Below are 23863 nucleotides of genomic sequence, written 5' to 3' on the forward strand. Positions count from 1 at the left end.
CTATTTTTCTTTGGGGACATCACTCTGTGTCCTTCATCTTCATGTTTCTGCTTACTTAGCATGTTCATGATTGACTCTCTCTAGGCACCTCTGACTTTCATGTCAGCAGCTTGTCAAACGGCAGGTTCCTCGTCCCTGGCAGCCATGAGAACTCGCTCCAGGCTAAAAGTTTCTCTCAGTATTCATCGTCTGAATGAATCTGACAGACATCCGTCAATAATTCAAAGATGTAGGGCTTCTTCATCATTGAATTCATTGAACTTACAGTGTTTGACAAGCATATCAAGTCTTTCCTCAGATTTGTTGATTGTTTTACCAACTATCTGTCGTTGGTGATTGAAAATATAATTGTTATAATTGACATTCAGCATTAGATTGAACTTGAAATGTAATGCTTCTTTAATTTGACAGTTTGTAATTTCTCCAGTGTGCAGAAGTATCTTTATTACCTCTTTTACTCCTTCACCAGCAAGATTTTTGGGTTATTTGACAATCTTTCAGTTGTCTGTTTCTTCCAGTGCATCAATGAAATCATCAAACGTTTCTGTCTAGGCAGACCATTGGTCACCAATATTTTGCTTTTGGCAGTATCGAAGGGAGGCAGTGGTTTTAGGAATGTGGCACCATCATAACCTGAGGAACTTTCTGCTTTTGAGAGCGAAGCTCACTCCTTCAGTGCCTGCTGCCCACTTGCTGGCATCTTCGTTAAGCACTAGCGACATGCTACCACCTGGGTTGTCGCTTACTCTCTGTCAATGACGCCCTGTCTTCTTCTTTAGAGGTGAGTAGTGGCTTTGTTTCTTGCATGGGTTCTTCAGCCTTCATGCGTTTGCATTGTATTTGTTTCTACTCATAGTGTTCTCTTACACCTAGTTGTCGCTGCTCATTGTATTATGTGTACCTGATTGTTGCTGCTTTAAGTGCTTTCATACTGTGTGATTTTGTCACTTAGTATTGTGTAGTGGCACAGTACCTCTTTCACTGCCTCACTAGCAAACGTCTGGCCAACAATAAGTAAACTTCTCAATGAGGCTTTCGTTATCTTCAAAAGCTTCCCACTGGCTGGTGTGGCACTTTGACTCCACATATGCCAAACATTGATCTTTGTTTTTACTGAGGTAAGTGTGACACTTATGAGCAGCTTGCTGGACCACAGAAATCTCTCTGGGAGAGCACTGTCGATCTTCAGGTTATGCATCCCCTATCTATTCACCAGTTGTAGTTTCTTCCCTAGCCTGGGTACTCATAAATGACAACGCCACACATGGAGCAAGGTCTTAACATGTCTTTAATGCTCTGTGTGTAATTGCGAGCTGAACATTCTGACATGAAATCTATTCATCACACCCCAGGACTTATGTCCCCATTCTACGGAGTCCATCAAGAACCAAAAGGGGCCTGTTATCATTAACACACACGACACTACATCATCATGCTTTGCTCAGGACCACTCATTGGGACATTTTGTCCAGTTCAGAAGGTTCCCTATGCACATAATTTCATGTTCTGTAGATCATTGAGTTCAGTTCTTTAAGCCACATCTTTAGTAATATTCCTTCTTTGAAGATCACACTTAAATGCCTCATATTGACCTGAGACCATATCTCCAGAATCAAGAGAATACAGTAGACTCAGTCAAAAATGAGCAGTGTAAGTTGTACATTTTAAAATCACAGCCCTAGGATTGGATGCTCATAAAGTGAATCATGAATACTCTGGATAAAGGAAATGCAGATACATACAACAAAGGTTACGAATGTCAGACTGGAGGGTGAGATGGTCATATGTGAGAAGATAACATGAGATGGCACTCAAGTAAGAGGGCCCAACCCTGAAACTGGATGGGAAGATCAGGGCCAAGAGTTCATAGCGAGTAGCTGGATGAAGAGAAGGTCACAATGGAAGACTTCTTAATGAAATCATTGTCTTTGTGTAACTATGACATCTACAGTCATATATTCTTTCTTATGCTAACCATATGACTTCTACAGTCATATTTTCTTTCTCCTACTAACCATGCCTAAATGATATGCCCACCAGTGGCTCTTACACCTGTATTTCACATATTGGCTCTCGACACATCAGAGTGTTGATTATCTTACCCAGAAGGAAAGCTTACATTACTGTATCAACTGCAGGCTACCCTCTTCATTTTCAATCTCGGGTCTACGGCTTTTGTTTCTTGAAACCATGTGACTCTCAGGAATAACTTGTTCTGAAAATACTGTATATTTGTGTGTTGCCTTTGCTTTGATACAGTTGCAGGGAGGACTCCTTGTTAGATGATTCTGTGATCCACAGATACATTTTCCTTTTCTTAATAAATATTTTAGAACTTCAGTAGACTTAGTGCACTTTTATTGTTTCACACTAAGGGCCTCATTATGATCTTGGTGGAGGGGACTACTCCACCCCAACAGTGAAGGATATCCCGTCCTCCGTTTTACAAGTTCCATAGAAAATAATGGAACTTGTAATACGGCGGGTGGGATATCCGTCACTTTTGGGACGGAAGAATCCCCTCCGCAAAAGTTGTAATGAGGCCCTGAATCTAGTGTCTAAAGGAGACTAGACTTTAAAGTGCCACAGCTTGAAGATAGCAGAATATATAGCTAAAAAGAAAAATGCCTCTTACAAAAGAGAGCTAGTCTGACACAGTGCTCTGCTGGATATCATTAAATCAAGATAAGTAGAGATTGTACAGTGAGTTAATTTGCATAGTCAATGTAAATGGGCCTATACAAGGTTTTAAAGGCCAATGAAATAGTCACTTGGCTTTTGATGCAAATTTTTATTTTTCTATCAGAAAAAGCAAAACATCCAAAAACAGATTGTACGCAAAGTAGGGCTCTCCCAAATATTGCAGCTTCAATTACAGAATAGGAAATTATGCCAGTCAGCACAAATGCATGTACCAGAGCGAGCCATCACTCACACAGGCTGCAACTGACTCATACGTGTTTACAGAGTTCTAACAGGACCACAGTTGTTGCTGGAAGCTGACATATGTGAAATTTGTGAAACACAAATGTCAAATATCTCATGGCATCTGACAGGAATAGCAGTCTTGTTTTGCACCTGGTGCTATTGGTGAGATCCCAGGTAAAGAAGATACCTCTACCGAAACTTAACACTTAAGGCCTTATTTACAAAGAGACTTATGACTCGTAAAGTTACAAATGCAGAGTCTTGTCATTCAGCGCGAAGTCTCCATCCTTGGGGCAGAATCTCTTCAGTGAGCACTGCAGTATGGGGATGTTGTCAGGAGTGTGGAGACTCCACACTCGTAACTTCACAAGTGCCTTTGTGAATAAGGCCCTTAGAATTACAAAAGCAGAGCAAAACCTTTTCACAAATACAAAAATAAGGATCCATAGGTTGAATGTAGTGAAGCAGATCTTGATACTGACATTTACATTATACTTTAGAACACTTCATCCCATGTTAGGTCTCTTGTAACAAATAGTTATTGGGTCTATGATGCCGCCTTGCAATAAAAATCTAGGGAACTGCAAGCTGCAGTAGGTCATCATAATTCACTGGTCTTCTAAAAGTTAGATCCATGCAAGAGAGACAGTAGATGACAATTATTGTTCAATTTAAGCACTGAAAGCCTTTCATTTTCCTCTGGTGGTGTTTAGGAAGAGATTGCATGTGATCACAGAATAGGCAGTAAGAAGTGAATTCTCACAGATTCACAAGGCTTAGGATACCACCAAAAATGCTGTAAAGAGCTTACAAATAGGAGACAAAATCTGATTCTGGGTATTTGTGAAAGTGACTAGTAACTCCATTGCAGTTTTACAAGATGCCACCCACCTCGCAATCTCTATCGTTTACTTTTGTCTCTGAGTGCTTACCCCAATTCAGGATGATTGTTTGCTTCGGAAACTTGACAGAAGGATGTTGCAGCTGGCACGACAAATTCCTTGCTTCCCTCCATTGTTTAAGAGTAATGGGCAGAGTACTGGTTGTCAATGCTCCAGTATTGGAGGAATTTGATGGCACACCTTTGCCATTCAGTTCCCACTTCACACTGGCATTTCTTACTTCAGACAGGCAGATTGCAACAGACTTCTTGTGTTTGAAGAGTTCCTCAAAAGAGGGCTTGATAAGTTTTGTGAGTGGCATAGCAGTCTGGTGCCCTGTACAGAAACAAATGGAGGAATATTTCAAAACATCTTCTGCATTAATCTTCATCTATTAAAACTAGTTTGCAAAGCTGTGTAACTAGTTCCCTTCCAGTATCTAGCTTAACCTTACGTTTATTTTGCTAATGTAACACGGAACTCCTAATCTTTCAACAGATTTATTATTATAATCCTGATGCTTTTTCTATGACAAGAACAAATCTTTCAACACTGACAGATGCAAGATTCATCATGTCCTACCTGTGCTCCTGAGCACTCTCTCCAACCCTGCCAGGGTTACTGGCATACAGCTTATTCTGACCCCACTAGCTTTCTAGAATGAAAATCTTGACAGGTGACTGACTGTGCCCTAAACTTAATGGCCTTGCAGAAGCAATGGGAGGACAGGTAGCTGACATTCCCCTGCATGCTCACTATCTAGAGGCGTCAACAAAAAGTATCTCTATCTCTGATTGGGGCTCACCAGCAAAGCAGGAACACAGACTATGCATATTACCAACTCACTCGTATAGCATTAGATAAACAATGCCCCGTTGCAACCAGTACCATCTAAATAGACACATTGGGACCTCAATACAAAGGTACACTTATAAATGAGTAACTTTACATGTGTAAGATGCATGTGTAGGTTTTCTCTTACACTTTTGAGTATCTTTACTACTTTGAATAGTTTCCCTTTTCCGATTGTAAATTTACTCAGAAGTTTCAACTTATATACCCCCAGCCCTGGAATTAGACATGCAAATGTAAAGTTACTACAGGCAGATTTGGTTAGTTCAAAATGTTAATGTTGTCACTGGCAAATTCACTTAACTGTAACATTACTTTAACCTTTGTTTTGTTAATGAACGTCTAAGGGTTTTTGCAACCAAAAACTGATCTTTCCATCACACCTTACTATAATGTTACTTTACCCTTTGTTTTTTCTGCAAATTTCTAGGCTTTTCTTAAGATAAAGTAATACTTAATTACCAAGCATAAATCCAGCCCGGCGCCCAGCTCCTACATATGCAGCTAACCCCACAGTGGGGGGCTGGTGAGAAGGCTTGGCCTGCTGCCAGGCCTTGCGCCCAACCTCGATAAAGGACCACCTCCCCAGGGCCATATATTTTAAAGAGGAAGGGGACTGCTTAGCCTCCCTCCCCATTCCTCATCAGGCCCAGTGAACCCCATTCCCAGGGCCTTACTTATTTTAAAGGGCAGATGAGCCATGTGGCCAACCTCCCTGAACCTTGCTAGGCCCTGTAGACCCAGCTCAGCTCAGGGTCATTAATAAGAAATCAATGTAACAAAAGGCAGACAACTTTACACAGTTCTCGAAGATTCTTTTTAACTTGGTTGTCTCATTACATATGGTTCATACAGTTTACATTTCTTTGTTGAGCAACAGTGACCCATCAATTCTTAATCTGAACAATTTAAGTTATATATTTACTTTGTTTGTGAAGCCATCACAGGCATCATACTTAATTAAAGATTACCACATAAAATAAACTTAACTCCACTATCATCTTTCAGACTCACTGGGGGCATATTAGTCAATTAGTCAAAGATTAATAATGAATGAAATGTTTCAATTCAACATAACTACTGATATATAAAAGAACAACAAGATATTATGAGATATACAATATCTTGTATCTATGTCCTGCATTATTCAGTTCATACTCTGTGCCCAGGGACATAAACAATTAAATCTGATAAAAACATAGGAAGTCATTCCCTATTTGTCGAACAATCTCACCCTGGATGGGCAATAATCCATCAATCAAAATGTCATATGGTGTGACTAATTGTCCATCTTTTCAGATATATTCAGTTGCACATTAAATGGTGTTGTGCAGTGATATTCTGCCCTAAATGGGCTTTGGACCCTCACAAAACACTGTGAACATCTTCCTACATTCATTTATCTGCCCCACCTAGGTGAAATGCCAATCCCATGCCCCTATTCAGGCTATATGGCGCCCTTGTTTGGAAATCCATAATATTCCTCAACTCAAATCTTCTTAGTTTCAGGGACCTATTAGCCCCCTCTTTCTTCCAGTGGTACATGGTCAACTCAAACAAATCTTAAAAGGTTGCTATTACTTTTATTGAACTCCTCAAAATGCCTGGCACCTGGGTAAGTAGAATACTTTTTTGTTATGGCCCTCATGTTTTGCATTATCGCATCATAACAGAAAGCACTGTGCTCCCAATATATAATTTTTCACATGGACATACTAAACTGCATATTCTGTATTACAGAGCAGACAATTGCTTATCTTTCTTGGAGTACGCATAGCAGCTCTATATATGGTTACTTTAGAAGACCACTTGCACCCCTTGCACTTAGAAGAAGGGTCAAAATCTCCCAACACGTTTTCCCTGGTTTCACTACTAATGTTCCTGAAATGGCTATGTACTAGTAAATAGAAGAGGGAGGTGCTCCGTCTTTAGGAAACTGGTGGATGACTCCGTAATGGGGGGTGTCTGCCTTTACTATGTGCCAATTTCTTTAGCGTATCCAATAGATCTTGGATGTGTATTCTGAAAAGTTTGTCACAAATTTCAAATCAATTTAATCTTCTGTTCTGGGCTTGTCCTTTAGCAGATATTCTCTTTTGATCATACTTTCTTTTTTGTCTGCAGTTCTTAAAACTTTTCTAGGGTGACCTCTGATTTCACATCTCATCACCATATATCTTGCTGCTGCATCATACTCCTGCTCCTATGTACTATTCCTCTTCACATGGAGCAACACCCCAATGGAGATGCTCCATTTCAGTCTCTTTGAGTGGTTACTCATAGCATGCAGTAGAAAGTTCCCTGCAGTAGGCTTTCTGTATAATAATGTGCAGATCTTTTTCTCTGCACAATGGCCTGCAGGTCTAAAAATGTCACTCTTGTTAAACTAATGTCATGTGTGACTTTTAAGCTTACATAATTGTAACTGAGAGTCTGAATATATTCATGTGCTGACTCCTTAATGCCTCTCCAAATTATAACAAGCATTGGCAAAGCCAATTGGTCTCGCCTATACAAGAGCCATTAGTTTTGGCAATGTGTTTTGCCATGTTATATACCTCCTGTGTAGCATGGCTTCTGTTTAGCATGGCTATAACTTAGTGGCGTGAAGTGTCAGTGTGGAGTGGGGGAGTAGAGTAGATTTGTTTGAATGTCATGGAGTGGAGTAGGGGTATTAGAGTGTTGTAGAGTTGAGTAGGGTTATGTGGCAGAGAGCATCATAGAGTGGAAAGGAGTGGGATGAAATAGGGTGGAATGAGTTGGAGTGAATTGGGGTAGCGGGTGGATTGGATTGGAGTAGAATAGGTTGGATTGAGTGGAGTGGGGTGTATTGGTATCGGGTGGATTGGATTTGAGTGGGCTGGATTGAAATGGGGTGAGGTGGATTGGGTTGGGGTGGGGTGGATTTGAGTGGAGTGAATTATATTGGAGTGGGTGGTGTGAATTGGAGTGATAGTGGTGGATCTGATTGGGATGGGATGGATTGGATTGGAGTAGAGTGGTGTGGATTAGATTGGACTGGAGTGGGGTGGATTAGATTGGACTGGAGTGGGGTGGATAAGATTGGACTGGAGTGTGGTGGATTAGATTACATTGGACTGGAGTGTGGTGGATTAGATTACAAAGGACTGGAGTGTGGTGGATTAGATTACATTGGACTGGATTAGATTACATTGGACTGGAGTGGGGTGGATTAGATTGGAGTGGGATGGACTGGATTGGAATGTGTGGATTTGATTGGGGTGGGCTGGATGGATGGGAGTGTGGCAGGCTGAACTTGGATAGGGTTGGGAAGATTGGATTGGGATGGAGTGGGTGGACTGGAGTGGGGTTGATTTGATTGGGGTGGGGTGGAATGGATTGTGATGGAGTGGACTGGATTTGGGCGAAGTAGACTGGATTGGGGTGGATTGGGGTGGATTGCATGAAGTTGGGGTGGATTTGCATTGGGTGGGGTGGATTGATTAGATTGGATTGGAGTGGGGTGGATTGGGTTGGACTGAAATGGTGTGGGTGGATTAGATTTGGCTTGGTGGATAGCAGTGGGGTGGCTTGGGGTGGATTGTGTTGGTGTGGGGTGGATTGTATTGGGATAGAATGGACGGATTGGATTAGAGTGGGGTGGACTGAACTGGAATGGGGTGGCCTGGATTGGAGCGGGGTAGATTGGAGTGGGGTGGATTGGAGTGGGGGTGTAGTGGACTGAAATGGGCTGATTTGGATTGGGGTGGGATGGATTGGATTGGGTTGGGTGGATTGGACTGGGATGAATTGGTGGATTGGGCTGGGGGGATTGCATTGAGGTGAGGTAGATTGGATTGGCATGGGGTGAATTGGACTGGACTGCAGTCGGGTGTACTGGACCGGTGTGGAGTGGACTGGAGTGGCTGGGGTGGACTAGAGTGGGTGGGGTAAACTAGATTCTGTGGGGTGGATTGATTTAGTGGGGTGGTTTGGATTGAATGGGGTGGATTGGGGTGTGATGGGATGGATAGGATTGGACTGAAGTGGGTTGGGCTTTAGTGGATGGTCTGGACTGGAGTGCATGGGGGTGTGGTGGATTGAGGTGAGGTGTTTTATATTGGAGAGGGTTACATTAGACTGGGCTGGATTGGATTGGTGTAGGGTGGCCTGGGCTGTAGTGGGGTGGATTGTGGTTGATTGAAGTAGGGTGAATTGGGATGGAGTGGGTGCGATTGGGGTGAGGTGGATTGAATTGGAGTGGGGCAGATAGTTTTGGATTGGAGTGGATTGTTTTGGATTGTGGTGGGGCTGGTTGGAGTGGGGCTGGTTGTGTTGGATTGAAGTGAGGCAGACTGAAATGGATTGGAGTGGGGCAGGTTGTTTTGGATTGAAGTGGGGAAGATAGTTTTGGATTGGAGTGGGCACATTGGAGGGGGCAAATGGTTTTTGGATTGGAGTTGGGCGGATGGGAGTGGAGCAGATCAGAGTGAAACAGATTGGTGTAGGGCAAATTTCAGTAGGGCAGATTGTTTTGGATTGGAGTGGGGCACATTGGAGTGGGCCGGATTAGAGTACGGCAGATTGTTTTGGATTGGAGTGGGCCGGATTGGAGTGGGAAAGATTGCTTTGATTTGGATTGGGCTGCATTGGAGTAGGGCCGATTGTTTAAGATAGGAGTAGGCTAGAATGGAGTGGGTCAGATTGTTTTGTATTGTAATGAGCCGGATTGGAGTGAGGCAGATTGTTTTGGATTCGAGGGGGGCAGATTGGTGTGGGGCAGATTGTTTTGTATTGGAGTGTGGCAGATTGTTTCAGATTGGAGTGGGGCATATTATTTTGGACTAGGGCATATTGTTTTGGATTGGAGTCGGGCAGACTGTTTTGGATTCGTTTGGACACACTGGAGTGGGGCAGATTGCTTTGGATTGGAGTGGTGCAGCTTGTGTTTGATGAGAGTGGGGAAGATTGGAGTGGGACAAATTGCTTTGAAATGGAGTGGGGCAGACTGTCTTGGACTGGAGTGGGGCAGATTGGAGTGGGGTAGATTGTTTTGGATTGGAGTGGGGCAGATTGTTTTGTATTGGAGTGGGGCAGACTGTGTTGGATAGAAGGGGGCAGATTGTTTTAGACTGGTGTGGGGCAGATTGTTTTGGAATGGAGTGAGGCAGATTGGAGAGGGGTGGATTGTTTTAGAATGGAGTGGAGCAGATTGTATTGAACTGGAATGGGGTGAATTGGAGTGTAACAGATTGCTTTGGATTGAAGTGGGACAGCTTAGCTTGGAATAGAGTAGGGTGAATTGGAGGGGGGCAGCTTGCTTTGGAGTGGTGCAGATTTTTTTTATTAGAGTGGGTCGAACTGGAGTGGGACACATTGTTTTGGATTAGAGTGGGATAGATTGGAGTGGGGCAGATTGTTTTGGATTGGAGTGGGGCAGATTGGAGTGGGGTAGATTGCTTTGGAGTGGTCCAGAATGTTTTGGATTGGAGTGGTGCAAATTGGAGTGGGGTAGATTGCTTTGGAGTGGTTCAGATTGTTTTTGATTAGAGTGGGGTGAATTGGAATGGGGCAAATTGCTTTAGAGTGGTGCAGATTGTTTTTGATTAGAGAGGGATGAATCAGAGCGAGGCACTACAGATTGGGGAGGGTTGGAGGACTGAAGTGGGGTGGGTTGGAGTGGACTGGATTAGTGTGGGGTGGAATGGTGTGGGATAAAGTGGGTTGGATTGGGGTGGATTGCAGTGGGGTGGATTTGAGTGGGATGGATTGTGATATACTGCATGATTATGTATGAAAGCATTATTTCAGAATTTACACACAATAAAGAAACACTGTCATTTTGCAATATTTTGAACAAGTTAATTGTCATCTTTTGATAAGAGCATTCACTAGCAAAAGCAAAAGAAAATGAGGGGAAAGTGAGGAAAGACGACTTGGCAAAATAAAAGAAAGTTAGTTTTAAAAAATAAAACTTTACAATTTTGTTTGCCTTGTTGGGCATGTTTTTGCTGGCCCGAAACCTTCTGTTTGTGGGGCACTAGAAGTTAAAAAGAACAACATTTTACCTCAATCTCGTCGGATGCAGCAAATGGGCATTAATTAAACTGAATAAATCAGTGCTTAATCGCTGCTCCACACAAAGAAACTGAAATTATGCTAGGCTTGCCTTGACGAATTAAAAGGCTGTAAGGAAGAGTGCCATGTAAGCCAACAAATGGTGAGCAGCAGGTGGGCTCCAAGCCCTTTATTGAACACAACAGAGTCTTGCAAGAGAGATCCATACTCTAGCGCATGCACTCGCAGACTCGACCCTAAAAAAAATTCATAAATTTAACGTACCCATATTAAATCTGTTCATGCCAGTGGTCGTTGCTCGCTAACCAGAGAGCAATAACTCATTAAGCTCCATCAACCACTACCTCCCATGGGCTTCTTTAAAAAAAAAAAAAAAACAGGAGGGGGGAAGTGTGGACCCCCCTCCTGGGGTTTAATATGCTCTGGGGACCACCATCGCCTCTGGGCTAAATAAACAATGGTACGAGGGATTGCGTGGACCCATCAGGCCTTGAGACCACCAACTCCCTGGGGCCAAATACAGATTTAAAATTTGGAGTGGGCTTTCCCCCTCGGCCATATTCTGCCCCGGGGACCACCACCTCCCTGACATTGGCCCATACTAATTAAAGGAGGGGAGCTGTGCGCCCCCCTTCCTGGAACCATTAATGACTCTGGGAACCACCACCCCCAGGGCGGCTTCTGTAATCTTCTGAAGTGCCCACCCTCGGGAGATAACTGTTTGCTTTTGCCAGGCGAGAGCAAACGCTAACTCCGCCTCCAGCAAGCGGAAGCCGTCAAACACGCTCATTGGGAGTGGAGATTTTATTTGGCATGGAAACAGATGGAAGATTGCTCCCGCATTCAGGGAGCTGCATATGTAGCAGCTCCCTGCATGCAGGAGCAATGCCGCGTCCTGCAGGAGGTGGGGAACCAGTGGGGACTGCACGGCCTTCAGGCTCCTCCCCTGCGGTCCCCATCATTACAAACAAGCACAGGCGTGTTCTACAAAGCCCCCGGGTGGATCAGGTCTCATATATACAAAAAAAGCAGGGAGGACGCATGGGGTCACCATCCAAGAGCTCTTTTTAGCCCCAAAATCCACCACCTCCCTGGGACTATGTGTATTAAAAGAGGGGTGCCGTGTGGACCCGCCCGAGGCTTTCATATGCCCTGTGACAACACCTCCCTAGAGCTAAATAAATACTAATGGGGGCCCCCTGAGGGAGCCCCCTGGAGCCTCTGGGCCCTGGGGACCACTACCTCCCTGGAGGTAAATGCATATTAGTAAATGGGAGGGGGCCATGCAGTGGCCCCTCCCAGGCCATATATGGCCCTGTGGACCACCACTTTCCCGGGGCCGGCCCTTGCGATTTAAAGGAGGGGGACCACACAATGCCCCCTCCTGGAGCCACTAATTGTGCTGGGGACCCCCACAACCCAGGGCCAGCTCCTGCCCACCATAGTAGATAGCTGTTTGCTTTTAACTGATGGGAGCTGACAGCTCCCGCCAAGAATGGGCAAACACTAACTCTGGAAGCAAAGTTTTTCTCTGTTCCCCTACCCACGCTATGCAGGCAGGAAACAAATGAAACTATTGCTCCCGCAGGGTGGTGCATTTTAGAAACTCCCTGCAAGTGGGAGCAATGCCAACTCCCACAAGAGGCAGGGAGCCAGCTGGTGCCACTAGGGCCTTGAGGCTCCCCCCACTGTTCCCAATGATGCACACTGGATGCCTTGGCTGGAGCCAGGCCACCTAGACACTACTAACCGGGCCATGGGGAATGGGTTCTCTGGAGCTGTATGTGGCCAGGGAAGGGGACAGTGTGACCCCTCTCCTAATTAAATGAATGTATTTGGCCCCAAGGAGGTGGTGTGCCCAGAGTGTCCTTGCAGCCCCTCCACATCATTTTCTATGTTAGCCCCAGAGATGGTGGTGGTCCCCAAGACATATATAAGCCCCAGGAAGGGGGATCCATACAGCCCCCCTCTTTTTTTTAACTTAAAGCCCTGGGAAGTTGGCATTCCCCATGAATCCAGGAGATCATGTGGGGGGGTGGGGGGGGTCCCAGCGGACTCTTTATTTATTTAAATATATGTGCATGCTCCCAGGACCAGGTCCACCCAGGGGCTTTTTTGAAAACAAGCATGAGCCCACGCTCGTTTTAAAAAGAATGCTGCAGGGAATTGGTGAATCTTCTGCGAATTTGTGGCAAAAATTTAAAAGAAAATATTTTTAGCCTTGGTAAGGTCCCAAGGGGACCCCAGCACCAAGGGTAATGATTCAGGGTAATTCGACGCTGCACCCTTTTCTATTCTTTGGCAAGGCTGTGCGTGGTGTGGTGTTGATGTCGGCCAGGCCCTGTGGCAAAACTCCACCCCCTTCTCAAAGCCCAAGGTCATGCGTGGTGTGGAGTTTGGTGCTTATAGAGAGTAGGCCGCAGGGCCTGGTTACAGGGTTTTGTGTTTATAGGGGGTTGGCCACAGGTCAGGTCCTGAAGCCCTGTGACCAATCCCTGCCGGCTGAAGGCTGTGCGTAGCACACGGTTGGGTGCATATAGGGGATAGGCCGCAGAGCTGCGCACTGCCAAAGGCTATGCATTATGCATAAAAAAGAACATAGATATTCACTGCAAAAAAAAAGTTTACAGGGACATTATAGTTAGGAAATAGAATTAAAAAACCATAGAAACTCACTTAAAAACCAAAGGTTAAAGGGACCGTGTAGTTAGGGTTGCCCTTTACTCACACAAAACTATAGAAATTCAGCACTTATAATTATTGTTATCTCAATTAACTCATGCCCTAAGCAAGCTGTAACTCGACCCCGCCATGTCAATTACCCCACACATGACATCACTGATGACTTCTTTTAAGACATCATTAATAATAGCACTGTAACATTTACAGTAAAATTATTATTGAGAAGAAAACTGTTCATGGCTAAGTGTGATTTATAGTTACCTTAGGGCACGAGTTTTAGTTATTTGTGATAACCATAACTATAACTGTTGAATTTCCATGGTTTGTGGGAGTAAACTGTGAACCTGACCATAACATCCCTGTAACCTTTGTTTTTTTAAGTGAATATTTTGCTGTGTATGTTTTGTGTATATATATATATATATATATATATATGTTTATATTCACTGGAAAGACCACAGGTTACAGGGATGTTATAATTAGGAAATAGAATTTAAAAACAAAACATAGAAATTCACTTAAAAAAACATAGGTTACAGGGATGTAATAGCTAGGTTCTGACTCTACTCACACAAAACCAGAGAAATTCAACAGTTACAGTGAGAGTTATTTCAAGTAGCTATAACTTGCGCCTTAAGGTAACTATAATTCGCGCCCCTGCCATGCACAGTTTTTTCTTCATTATTGTGACTGCTAATGCTTCATTTATATTTTAATAATGTTATAGAAGTTGCCATGAGTACTGCAATTTCTGGCGTAATTAGCAGTGCATGGAAAGGGTGTGAGTTATATTTACCTTGGGGCACGAGTTTTAGTTATTTGTGATAACCATAACTATAACTGTTGAATTTCCATGGTTTGTGGGAGTAAACTGTGAACCTTACCATTACATCCCTGTAACCTTTGTTTTTTTAAGTGAATATTTTGCTGTGTATGTTTTGTGTGTGTATATATATATATATAAATATATATATATATATATATATATATATATATATATTTAGATTCACTGGAAAGACCACAGGTTACAGGGATGTTATAGTTAGAAAATAGAATTTAAAAAAACTCATAGAAATTCACTTAAAAAACTTAGGTTACAGGGACGTTATAGTTAGGTTCTGACTTTACTCACACAAAACCACACCAAACAGTTAAAGTGAGAGTTATTTCAAGTAGCTATAACTTGCGCCTTAAGGTAACTATAATTCGTGCCCCTGCCATGCACAGTTTTTTCTTCATTATTGTGACTGCTAATGCTTCATTTATATTTTAATAATGTTATAGAAGTTGTCATGAGTACTGTAATTTCTGGCGTAATTAGCAGTGCATGGTAAGGGTGTGAGTTATATTTACCTTAGGGTGCAGTATATAGCTTCACTCAGTGAATTTCTGTGTTTTTTTGTAATTTTGTAATGTAATTTTTCTTACTATGCGTTATTCCAACCACTGCAGCAGAATCTGGTCTGTGGCCAGGCCCTGCTAGCAATCCCCTATAACCACTCGACTCCACCCAGGACACGGCCTTTGACTGTGCGTAGAGGTGGTTGGCCACAGGGCTTGGCCTGCGTCCAGACCCTGCAGTCAACCCCCCTAACCACCCCTTTGGCTGTGTTGGGGTAGGAGTTGGCTGCAGGGCCTGTCTCTTTGGGTGTGAAAATAGGTGTGAGAGGGGCTGTCAGAGTGTCTGTCCGGGTGTGAGAGAGTCTATGTGGGTGCAAGAGGGAGCACTTTCTACAGGTTAGTTAGTAAGTGCTACCTCATTGGATGAATGGCCAGTGTGGGTGAGAGGGGCCCATGTGGTCCCCTCCCATGGCTGATTTTGGCCCCGTGCACCCCATCATCTGGGCCCCACTGCAGTTCGATGGTGGGGATGCATGACCCCCCTCTCTGGGCCAATCTCAGCCATAGGGACCCCATCTATGGGGCCCAGTCTTCATTAAATGGAGGAGGGGGCCCTGTGGCCCCCCTCTCCAAGCCAATCTTGGCCCCAGGGTCTCCATCCCATGGGGCCTGGTCATGTCACCTTGGTGGACCTCAGGGCACCCAGTCAGCACCTTTGGAGACCTGATGGGGAGCCTGAAGGTCCTTAGGGTACCAGTGGGCTCCCCACCTCCTGAGGGAGCTGGCATTGCTATCATAGACAGGGAGCTGCTAAACATGCAGCTTCCTCTTTGTGGGGCAATAGTTTAATCTGTTTCCCTGCCCACATGTCAGATGGACAGGGAAACAGAGGAAACCTCTGATTCTAGCACGTGGGAGCTGTTTGACAGCTCTCGCTTGCTGGCACCGGAGTGTTTTCCCTGACTTGGCTTGCCAAGTCAGAGCAAACAGCTATGTCCCGGGGTGAGCACACTGAGACATAGCAGGAGCCGGCCCTGGGGGGTGGCGATCCCAAGGGCCATCTTAGGATCCACAGTGGGGCTCATGTGGCCCCCTCCAACATAGTATTTGACCCTGGAAGGGGGTGGTCCCCGGAGCTTGGGGGTCCGCCATGGACGCCGTCATTTTTTTATTTCAGCCCTAGGGAGGTGGCTGTCCCTGGGGCTGCAGGGGGGCCACATGGCCACCCGTATGCAACTGAATGTTTGACCCAGTGAGGTGGCGGTCCCTGGGGCTACAGGGGGCTGTGCAGCACGCCACATTCATTCTTTCTTTTGCCCTAGGGAGGTGGCAGTCCCTGGGGCTGTAGGGGATGCATGCCCCCTGCATATAATAAATAATTAGCCCCTGGGAGGTGACAGTCCCTAGTGCTGCAGGGGGTCCACAGGACCCCATATTCATTTTACACACTTTGCCCCAGGGAAGCGATGGTCCCAGGGCTCATGGGGTTCCCCTGCATACTATTGAAAATAGACCCAGGGAGGTGGGGGTCCTATAACTCATGCTCTAAGGCAACTATAACTTCTGCCCTCACCATGCATTGCTAACTACCCAACAAATTACTGCACTGATACATCTTTAATAACATCATTGATAATATCAATGCAATATTTGCAGTATCATTTTTGATGAAAAACTGTGCATGGCAGGGACGCAAGCCATAGTTACCTTAGGGCACGAGTCATAGTTACTTTAAATAACTCTTACTGTAACAGGTGAATTTCTATGTTTTGGCAAGTTTAAAGTGTGAGCCTGACTATGACATACATAGACAGAGAGAGAGAGAGAAGAGGAACGAGAGAGAGAGTGAGAAAGACTGTTGGCATCCAGATATGCTCTGAGTGCCACTTTTAGACCGGCCATTCCTGAGTGGGTGGACACAATATGAACAATATGCAATAGCAAGACATGGTCTCTGCTTCCTGAAAATGGGTTAAACGTATAGAAGAGGGAAAGGTCGGCACACCCTGAACCCAAGGGGCATGTGAAGTGTCCAAAAGTGACTATACCTTGATTGACTGGCCACAACATAGACATGGTGTGCAGCCATTACAGGACTCCGGGACATGGTCCCCATTGAAATGCATTGTATGTAAATCCTTTTTATGAAGGTCAAAAAAAGACCACATATACAGGGTGATAACAAATCAATGTTTGGGGTTATCCTATTAACTTTAGGGATTTTGGCATGTTCTAAGGCAATTTTACCCAATGAAAATGTTGATCCTATGCTGGGATTGATTAACCATGTTAGACCTGACACACTTAGGGTGGTCATCCCCAACTTTTTGCCTGCCTCCCTCCACTTTTCTGACACTGTTTTTGGGACTCAGTGCTCTTTACTACTGCTAACCAGCACTAAATTGCATAAGCTCTCTCCTTAAACATGGTAACACTGGTTCATCCCCAAATGGCATATTTGATTTACTTATAAGTCCATAGTAAAGTGCACTAAATGTGCCCAGGGCCTGTAAGTTAAATGCTACTAGTGGGCCTGCAGCACTGATTGTGCCACCCACTAAGTAGCCTCTTAACCATGTCTCAGGCCTGCCATTGCAAGGCGTGTGTGTGCAGTTTCACTGCCACTTCGACTTGGCATTTAAAAGTACTTGGCAAGCCTTAAAACTCCCCTTTTTCTACATATAAGTCACTCCTAAGGTAGGCTCTAGGTAGCCCATAGGGCAGGGTGCTATACAGGTAAAAGGCAGGACACGTACATATTTTTTTTATATATCTTGGTAGTGGAAAACTCCTTAATTTGTTTTCTACTACTGTGAGGCCTGCTCCTTTCATAGACTAGCATTAAGACTGCCTCATATATATTTTTTTTGAGTGATGGATTCTGATCTGAAAGGGGTAACCGGGTCATACTTAGTATGGCCACAATGGTAATAGAAAATCCTGCTTATTGGTGAGATTGTATTTAATAGTATTATTTTAGAAATGCCACTTTCAGAAAGGGAGCAGTTCTCTGCACTTAAAACCATTTGTGCCTTACAGCCTGTGTCTAATCAACATTTTGTCTGTGCTGGTTGGCAGCTCCCTTGTGCATTTCACCCAGACAACCACAAACACAGGACACTCAGGAGGTCATTATGAGTTATAGCTGGCAGAAAAGGCTGGCCGCCAAACTCCCACAGTCAGGTTGCCACCAGTGGGGCCGCCATTACAAGTTGCCTGGTGGGTCAGCAGATGGAAACTGTGTTTCTGCCCCCTTACCCAGCGGGGAACAGCCCACAACATTGACGCCGGCTCATAATGAGCCGGCTGCAATGTTGCGTGCGTATAGTGCAACAGCACCTGCCGGGCTTTTCAGTGTCTGCAATGCAGACAGTGAAAAGTGGGACGGGCTGTCCATGGGGGTCCCTGCACTGCCCATGCCTGAACCCCGTCTCTGTCAGCTCTCACATGGCAGTGCAACCGCCATGTAAAATGTGGCAGAGAGAGGAGTTGTAATACCCAGGCCGGCACTGTATGCAGGGCTGACCTGGCAGATTAGGATGACCAGCACTGCCAGTCCCTCCAGTGGAGGGAAAGTGGCGGTGCTGGGGTTCAGACCGTGGCCAAATGGCCATGGCCATAATGTGGCAGGCTGACCGCTGCCAAAGTGGTCGGACCACTGCTTTGGCGGCGGTCAGACCACCACCACAGTCGTTTTGACCTTATTTTATTCAGATAAATATTATCTATTTTTCTAAACATATGTGGTGTATTTTGTGGTGTTTTGACTGTGTTACTGTATGATTTATTGCACAAATGTTTAAACATTGCCTTCTAGGTTCAGCCTGACAGCTCAGTGCCAAGCTACCAGAGGGTGGGCACAGGATAATTTGGATTGTGTGTGATTTGCCCTGACTGGGTTTGCAGTCCTTACTTGGACAAGGGTGTACACCCCTTCCATCTAGAGACCCAATTTATAAGAAACCATGTTTGAGAGAAACCTGTTTTCTTCACAATTATTTCATAGAGGTATGGAAGGTGCTCCAGAAGCTAAAAATGAGAGCATATGTTCTATAAATTCACCTTATCTTTATCTGCTAAGTCAGAATTAAGGTTGACATCTGAGTAAAGGAAGTTATTCCAACAGCTGCAGCAAAATGTTAGTTGATTCCCACCACTGTTGTACTGCAGGCTTCGACATTCCTCTAATGAACAACTTGAGTGCTAATCTTCTATATTAATGACAGAAGCGTGGCACCATCGTGATGGCATCAAAGCTGAAAAACGGAAAGCTTGTCCACTAGAAATAAACAAAATGAGGGGATTCTTACTGTCATAGAAATGATGGCTATTGCTCTGAAAAGCTAAAATGAGGGCACATTTTGTATGAATTTTCAAATATCTTTTTCCTTCATTTTTGTAAAACATTCTGACATGCAAACTCCATAGTGATCACCTGCAGCTTTATCAAAGTGTTTCAACAAGCAACCAGAGAGCTACCATTCTGTTTTTTTATGACATAAGTGTGGCACACTGAATACGATCTTGATGGAATAAAAACTGTAAAACTGAGAGCATTTTCTATAGAGTATGGTGCACTAAATGAAGAAATGTGGGAGCTTGATATTAAGAAAATCTCCCAAGATGGTTGCCTGGGATAACAAGAGCCCAAGCATAATCCACATGTACAGCAAGTATAGCCCAGTGATAGAAGTGTGTAAACCACTCAAGCAACTTGTGAAACAAATAATCATGCAGTCAATAGAATAAAAGGCATAAAAATAGCAACTAGTTTAAAAGTCCTTTGTCACTAATTGAGAACTCAGAAATTGGGCCTCAGTACGAGGCTGGCGGTCTTAAGACCGCCATCCTCACAATGGCGGTCGGACAACCTCAGACAGGGCAGTCTGACTGCCCCATTATGACCCTGGCGGAGCCACCATGGTCTAACCGCCGACGCCGCCAGGCTGCAGCCAGCCTGCTGCCTGGCGGTCCCGGCTGTCCCAGCGGTTGTAATCCACTAGGACAGCGCTGCAAGCAGCGCTGCCCTGGTTATTATGAGTCCCCATTCACCAGCCTTTTCATGGCTGTGAATATCGCCATGGAACTGCTGGCAAAATGGGTGTGTCAGGGGGCCCACATGCACAGCCCCATCGTGCATTTCACTGCCTGAATTATGGGCAGTGAAATTCACGACGGGTGCTCCTGCACCCGATGCACCACAACATTGCTGCTGGCTCAATTACGAGCCAGCATCAATGTTGTGGTGAGTGTTCTGCCGGGGCAGAGGGCAAAAATGCTGTTTTCACCCACTGGCCCAGCAGAACACTTCTAATATGGAGGGCAAAAGACATCCATTACTTGTGGTCTTTTGCCTGCAATGGCCTCGGCGGTCCTGTGAAAGGACCGCCAAAGTCATGATGAGGCCCACTATGTCTTCACTTTAGCTTTCTAGAGCACTAACTATCATTTCTAATAGAAAATATGTTTTTTATGTTTTTAATTAATACTTTAGGTTTTATAGTTTTGATTCTACCAACATGACTTCAGATTTGCACACTTTTGTCATATATATACACAATGTTAGAGTTCTATGTGTTCATTAGGACACTGTGAGGAGGGAGAGAGCAGGGTCACAGACTGAAACAACAGGGCTGAAGGGAGGAAACAAGGGCAGAGCCAGCAAACTAACCATGCTGGTCAGGAAGGAGGGGCAGTGGGAGCACAATGGACCATGCAAGACAGGTGAGAGCGCAGTGGCACTACAACAATGGACCATAGGGCCTAGGAACACTAGGGGCCAGGGCAGTAAGCCAACCTTGTGGAACAGGCAAGAGAGGCTGTGGCAGCACAACGAACCATGATGTTTGTGAGAAAGCGGCAATGGCAGCACAACAGACCATGGAGTGCAGGAGGGATTTGGTAGAGGCACAGACCAAGACAATGGAGGGCAGGAGGTAGGTTGCAGGGGCAGAGAGCTGACTACACAGGGCAGGCAGCAGGGCTTGTTATAGCACAATAGACCACAAACACATACAGGACAGCAGTGGCAGCACAACAGACCATAAAAAGGCAGTAAGTAGGGGACAGGGACATGCACTTGCACAAAAAGGGCAGAAAAGGGCAGGGGCAGCCAGCTGGCCATGCAGTGTAGATTGGAGAGGCAGTGGCAGTATAACAAACCATTAAAAGCAGGAGGGAAAGGGTATGCATATGGACAATAAAGGGCAGGAGGGGAGGCAAAGTCAACATGCTGACAATGCAGAGCAGACCAGAGGGGTAGTGGTAGCACAAAGTACCATAGAAAGCCAGCATACTATGGAGATCAACAAGCTGCCCATGCAGGGCTGGTGGTAGGAACATGCGTAGCCCAACGAACCATACAGGGCAAGCAGGAGTAGGAATAGCAGCACAGCGGACCATGGATGGCAGGAGGGAAGGAGTAGAGTCACCGATTCAAACAATGGAGTGCAGGAATAAGGGAACAGGAGCAGCAAACTAACCACACATGGCAGTAGATGGGACCATGTCAACACAACAGACTTTGCAGGGCATAAGGTGGGTCTGTGGCAGCACAGCAAACCATGGAGAGCTGAAAGGAGGGAGAAGGTGCATGCCCATGGACAATGGAGGGTTGGGCGAGAGAGGCAAAGGCAGAAAACTGATCACTCTGAGCACCCATGAGGAGCAGTGGCAGCACAATAGACCGTGGAGGGCACAAGGGAGGGGGCAGGGGCCTGCACATGGACAATGAAAGTGAGGGGGAGAGGGCATGAGTAGCAAGCTAAACATGTAGGGCACATGGGTGGAGCAATAGAAGCACAACACATCATGGAGGGCAAGAGGGAGGAGATAGGTGCAGGTGGGAGAGGGGAAAGGGACTATGTAAGTCAGGTGGGAGTGGTACTGGCAGCACAATGGACCAGTATATCAGGCAGGAGGGATAGTAGCAGCACAACGGTCATGGTGGGAAATAGGGAGGAGGTAAAAGCATGCACAAAGGACCTTGTAGGGCAGAAGGTAGAGGATAGGTCCTTGACTCAGAAAACAGAGGGAAGCAATAAGGGTGCAGGAGCAGATACAGCAAGCTGACAATGCATGGCAAGCAAGAGGTGCAGTGACAGCACAACAAACCTTGCATATCAGGCAGAAAGGACAATGACAGCACAACAGACCAAAGAGGGAAGGAGGGGGACAGCACAATGACCATGGAGGGCAGGAGGTAGGAGACTGAGGCATGGTTCTGACAATGGAGAACTGGGGTGATGTGAGCAAGTACATGGGCAGCAAGCGGACTATGCTGGGCAGCAGAGAATGGGAGTGGCAGCACAATAGACTGTGTGAGGCAAGTAAGAGAGGCTATGGCAGCTCAAGGGACCATGGAGGACAGGATGGAAGAGGAAGGGCAGCACACAAAGACAACAGGGCATGGTGGAGCAGGGTAGGGGCACACCAGAACATGCATGGTTTGAGTGAGGGGCAGGGCCAATGAATCAGACAATGGAGGGAGGGGGCAGAGACACCAAGCTTACAGTGGAAGGCAAGCAAGAAGGGGAGTGCCAGCACATTGGACCATGCAGGACAGGAGGGAGTGGGGAGGAGCAGAAAGTTAAGCATTGAGGGGAAGCGGGAAAGGTAGTGGCAGCACAAAAGACCATGCAGAGCAGGAGGGAGGGCACAGGTCACAGACTAGGACAATGGAGGGCATTGTGTAGTGGGGAAAGGAGCAGCAAGTTGACCATAGAAGAGAGACCTGCTTGGGTAGGTGCAGCACAGCAGACCACGAGGACAGGAGGGAAGCACACAGAGAATGAAGTGCAGGAAAGAGGTGGGTAGGAGCAGCAGCAGCAAGCTGACTACACAGGGTGAGCCAGCATGAACTGCGGCAGTATGGTGTGCCAGAGGGCTGGCAGAATTGGACAGGGGTGACCACAGTGAGCAGGCTGGAAGGGGTGGGCAATGGAGGGCAGCAGGAGGGGCAGGAACATGCATCGTCGAGTATATAATATGTTCTTCCCCAACATTAGAAAACAAGAGAATTTCACAGGAAAAACAGTGCTTAAAGTGAGGTTATAGTTAGGTATGATAATACAAATTTCATTTATATTTAAAAAAAAAAAAACTAGAAAATCACTGAAAATACCAAAGATTAAGGTAACATAATAGTTAGGGGTGGAAATTAGTTAAAAACTAATGTTAAAAAAAAAAAAAACAGGTATTGTTCACTGAGGTAACTATACCTTTGCTCCTGCCATGCGCTGTGTATGCCTGTGTATGCCTTATCAAATTACATCATGTTCAATACCATCACTGATACCATCATCCAATAAATGAGATAATTTACTATAGAGTTATCACACCAAAAGTTGTTTAGTAATTTTCCTTTACAGCTAATTTTCTGTACATTTTGTACTGCTAATAAGCGTTATTATTTGCAACATACGTGACCTCCTTAAAGGCTTGAGTGTTAGAAGATTGTGAAGTTTATGTTAAGAGCTCTGTACAGAGCAAAAGCTGTGTGTACTAGGGGTTTGCCTACCTAATGAGGATGGATGTGTGAAGACAGATCTACCTTCTTTCTCCAAAAAAGCACCAATATTTTAATCAAACATGTATTCTAGTAATCCATACAATGCTATGTTTAATAAAAATGATAAAAAAATAAAAAATAAAACAATAAAAATAAAATCAACATATCTCTGAGTCCTTCTTTTAACAGAGTAGGGGTGCTTTTGAAAAATGAGTTATCATATATTTGTTGACCCTGAAGACTTACTGTTTTTTTTTTTTTATGTTGCCGGGGTGTTGCTTCACTCCCTGCCACCTGATACAACATTAAAAAGAAAATGCTTGGTGGTGCCCCAGGCCCTTTTAGGGACATCACCAAGCTAAAAAAAGGTGTAAAGAGCCATCCGAGGGCATTATGGGGCACTCCTTAAGGCACAGTGAATAATGAAAGAGCAGCTTCAGACACTTATTTTTCTTTCTTTTTTATATACATTTCTGTGGGTGTTCTGGTGTCCACCTGGGTGACCCATATTTTTAATTTCGTTTGGAGGCCATGGTGGTGCCCCATTCCCCCCACAGTCCCAGACAGCTCCCCAGCTGTTACCTTTTGAGTGTACCAGTAGGAGCCAGCATTTTGACCTTAAGTAGCTGAC

General features: G+C 45.1%; 1 protein-coding gene across 1 annotated transcript in view; it reads right to left on the reverse strand.

The window, feature by feature from the left end:
* Positions 1–23863, reverse strand: part of LOC138302214 (uncharacterized) — a 219562-nt gene that overhangs the window by 65678 nt on the left and 130021 nt on the right. Inside the window, exon 7 of the mRNA XM_069242546.1 lies at positions 3861–4145. Coding sequence (XP_069098647.1) covers positions 3861–4145 — 285 coding nt within the window. The remainder of the gene's footprint in view (positions 1–3860; positions 4146–23863) is intronic.

This window comes from Pleurodeles waltl, chromosome 6 (assembly GCF_031143425.1).
Source record: "Pleurodeles waltl isolate 20211129_DDA chromosome 6, aPleWal1.hap1.20221129, whole genome shotgun sequence".
NCBI lineage: Eukaryota > Metazoa > Chordata > Amphibia > Caudata > Salamandridae > Pleurodeles > Pleurodeles waltl.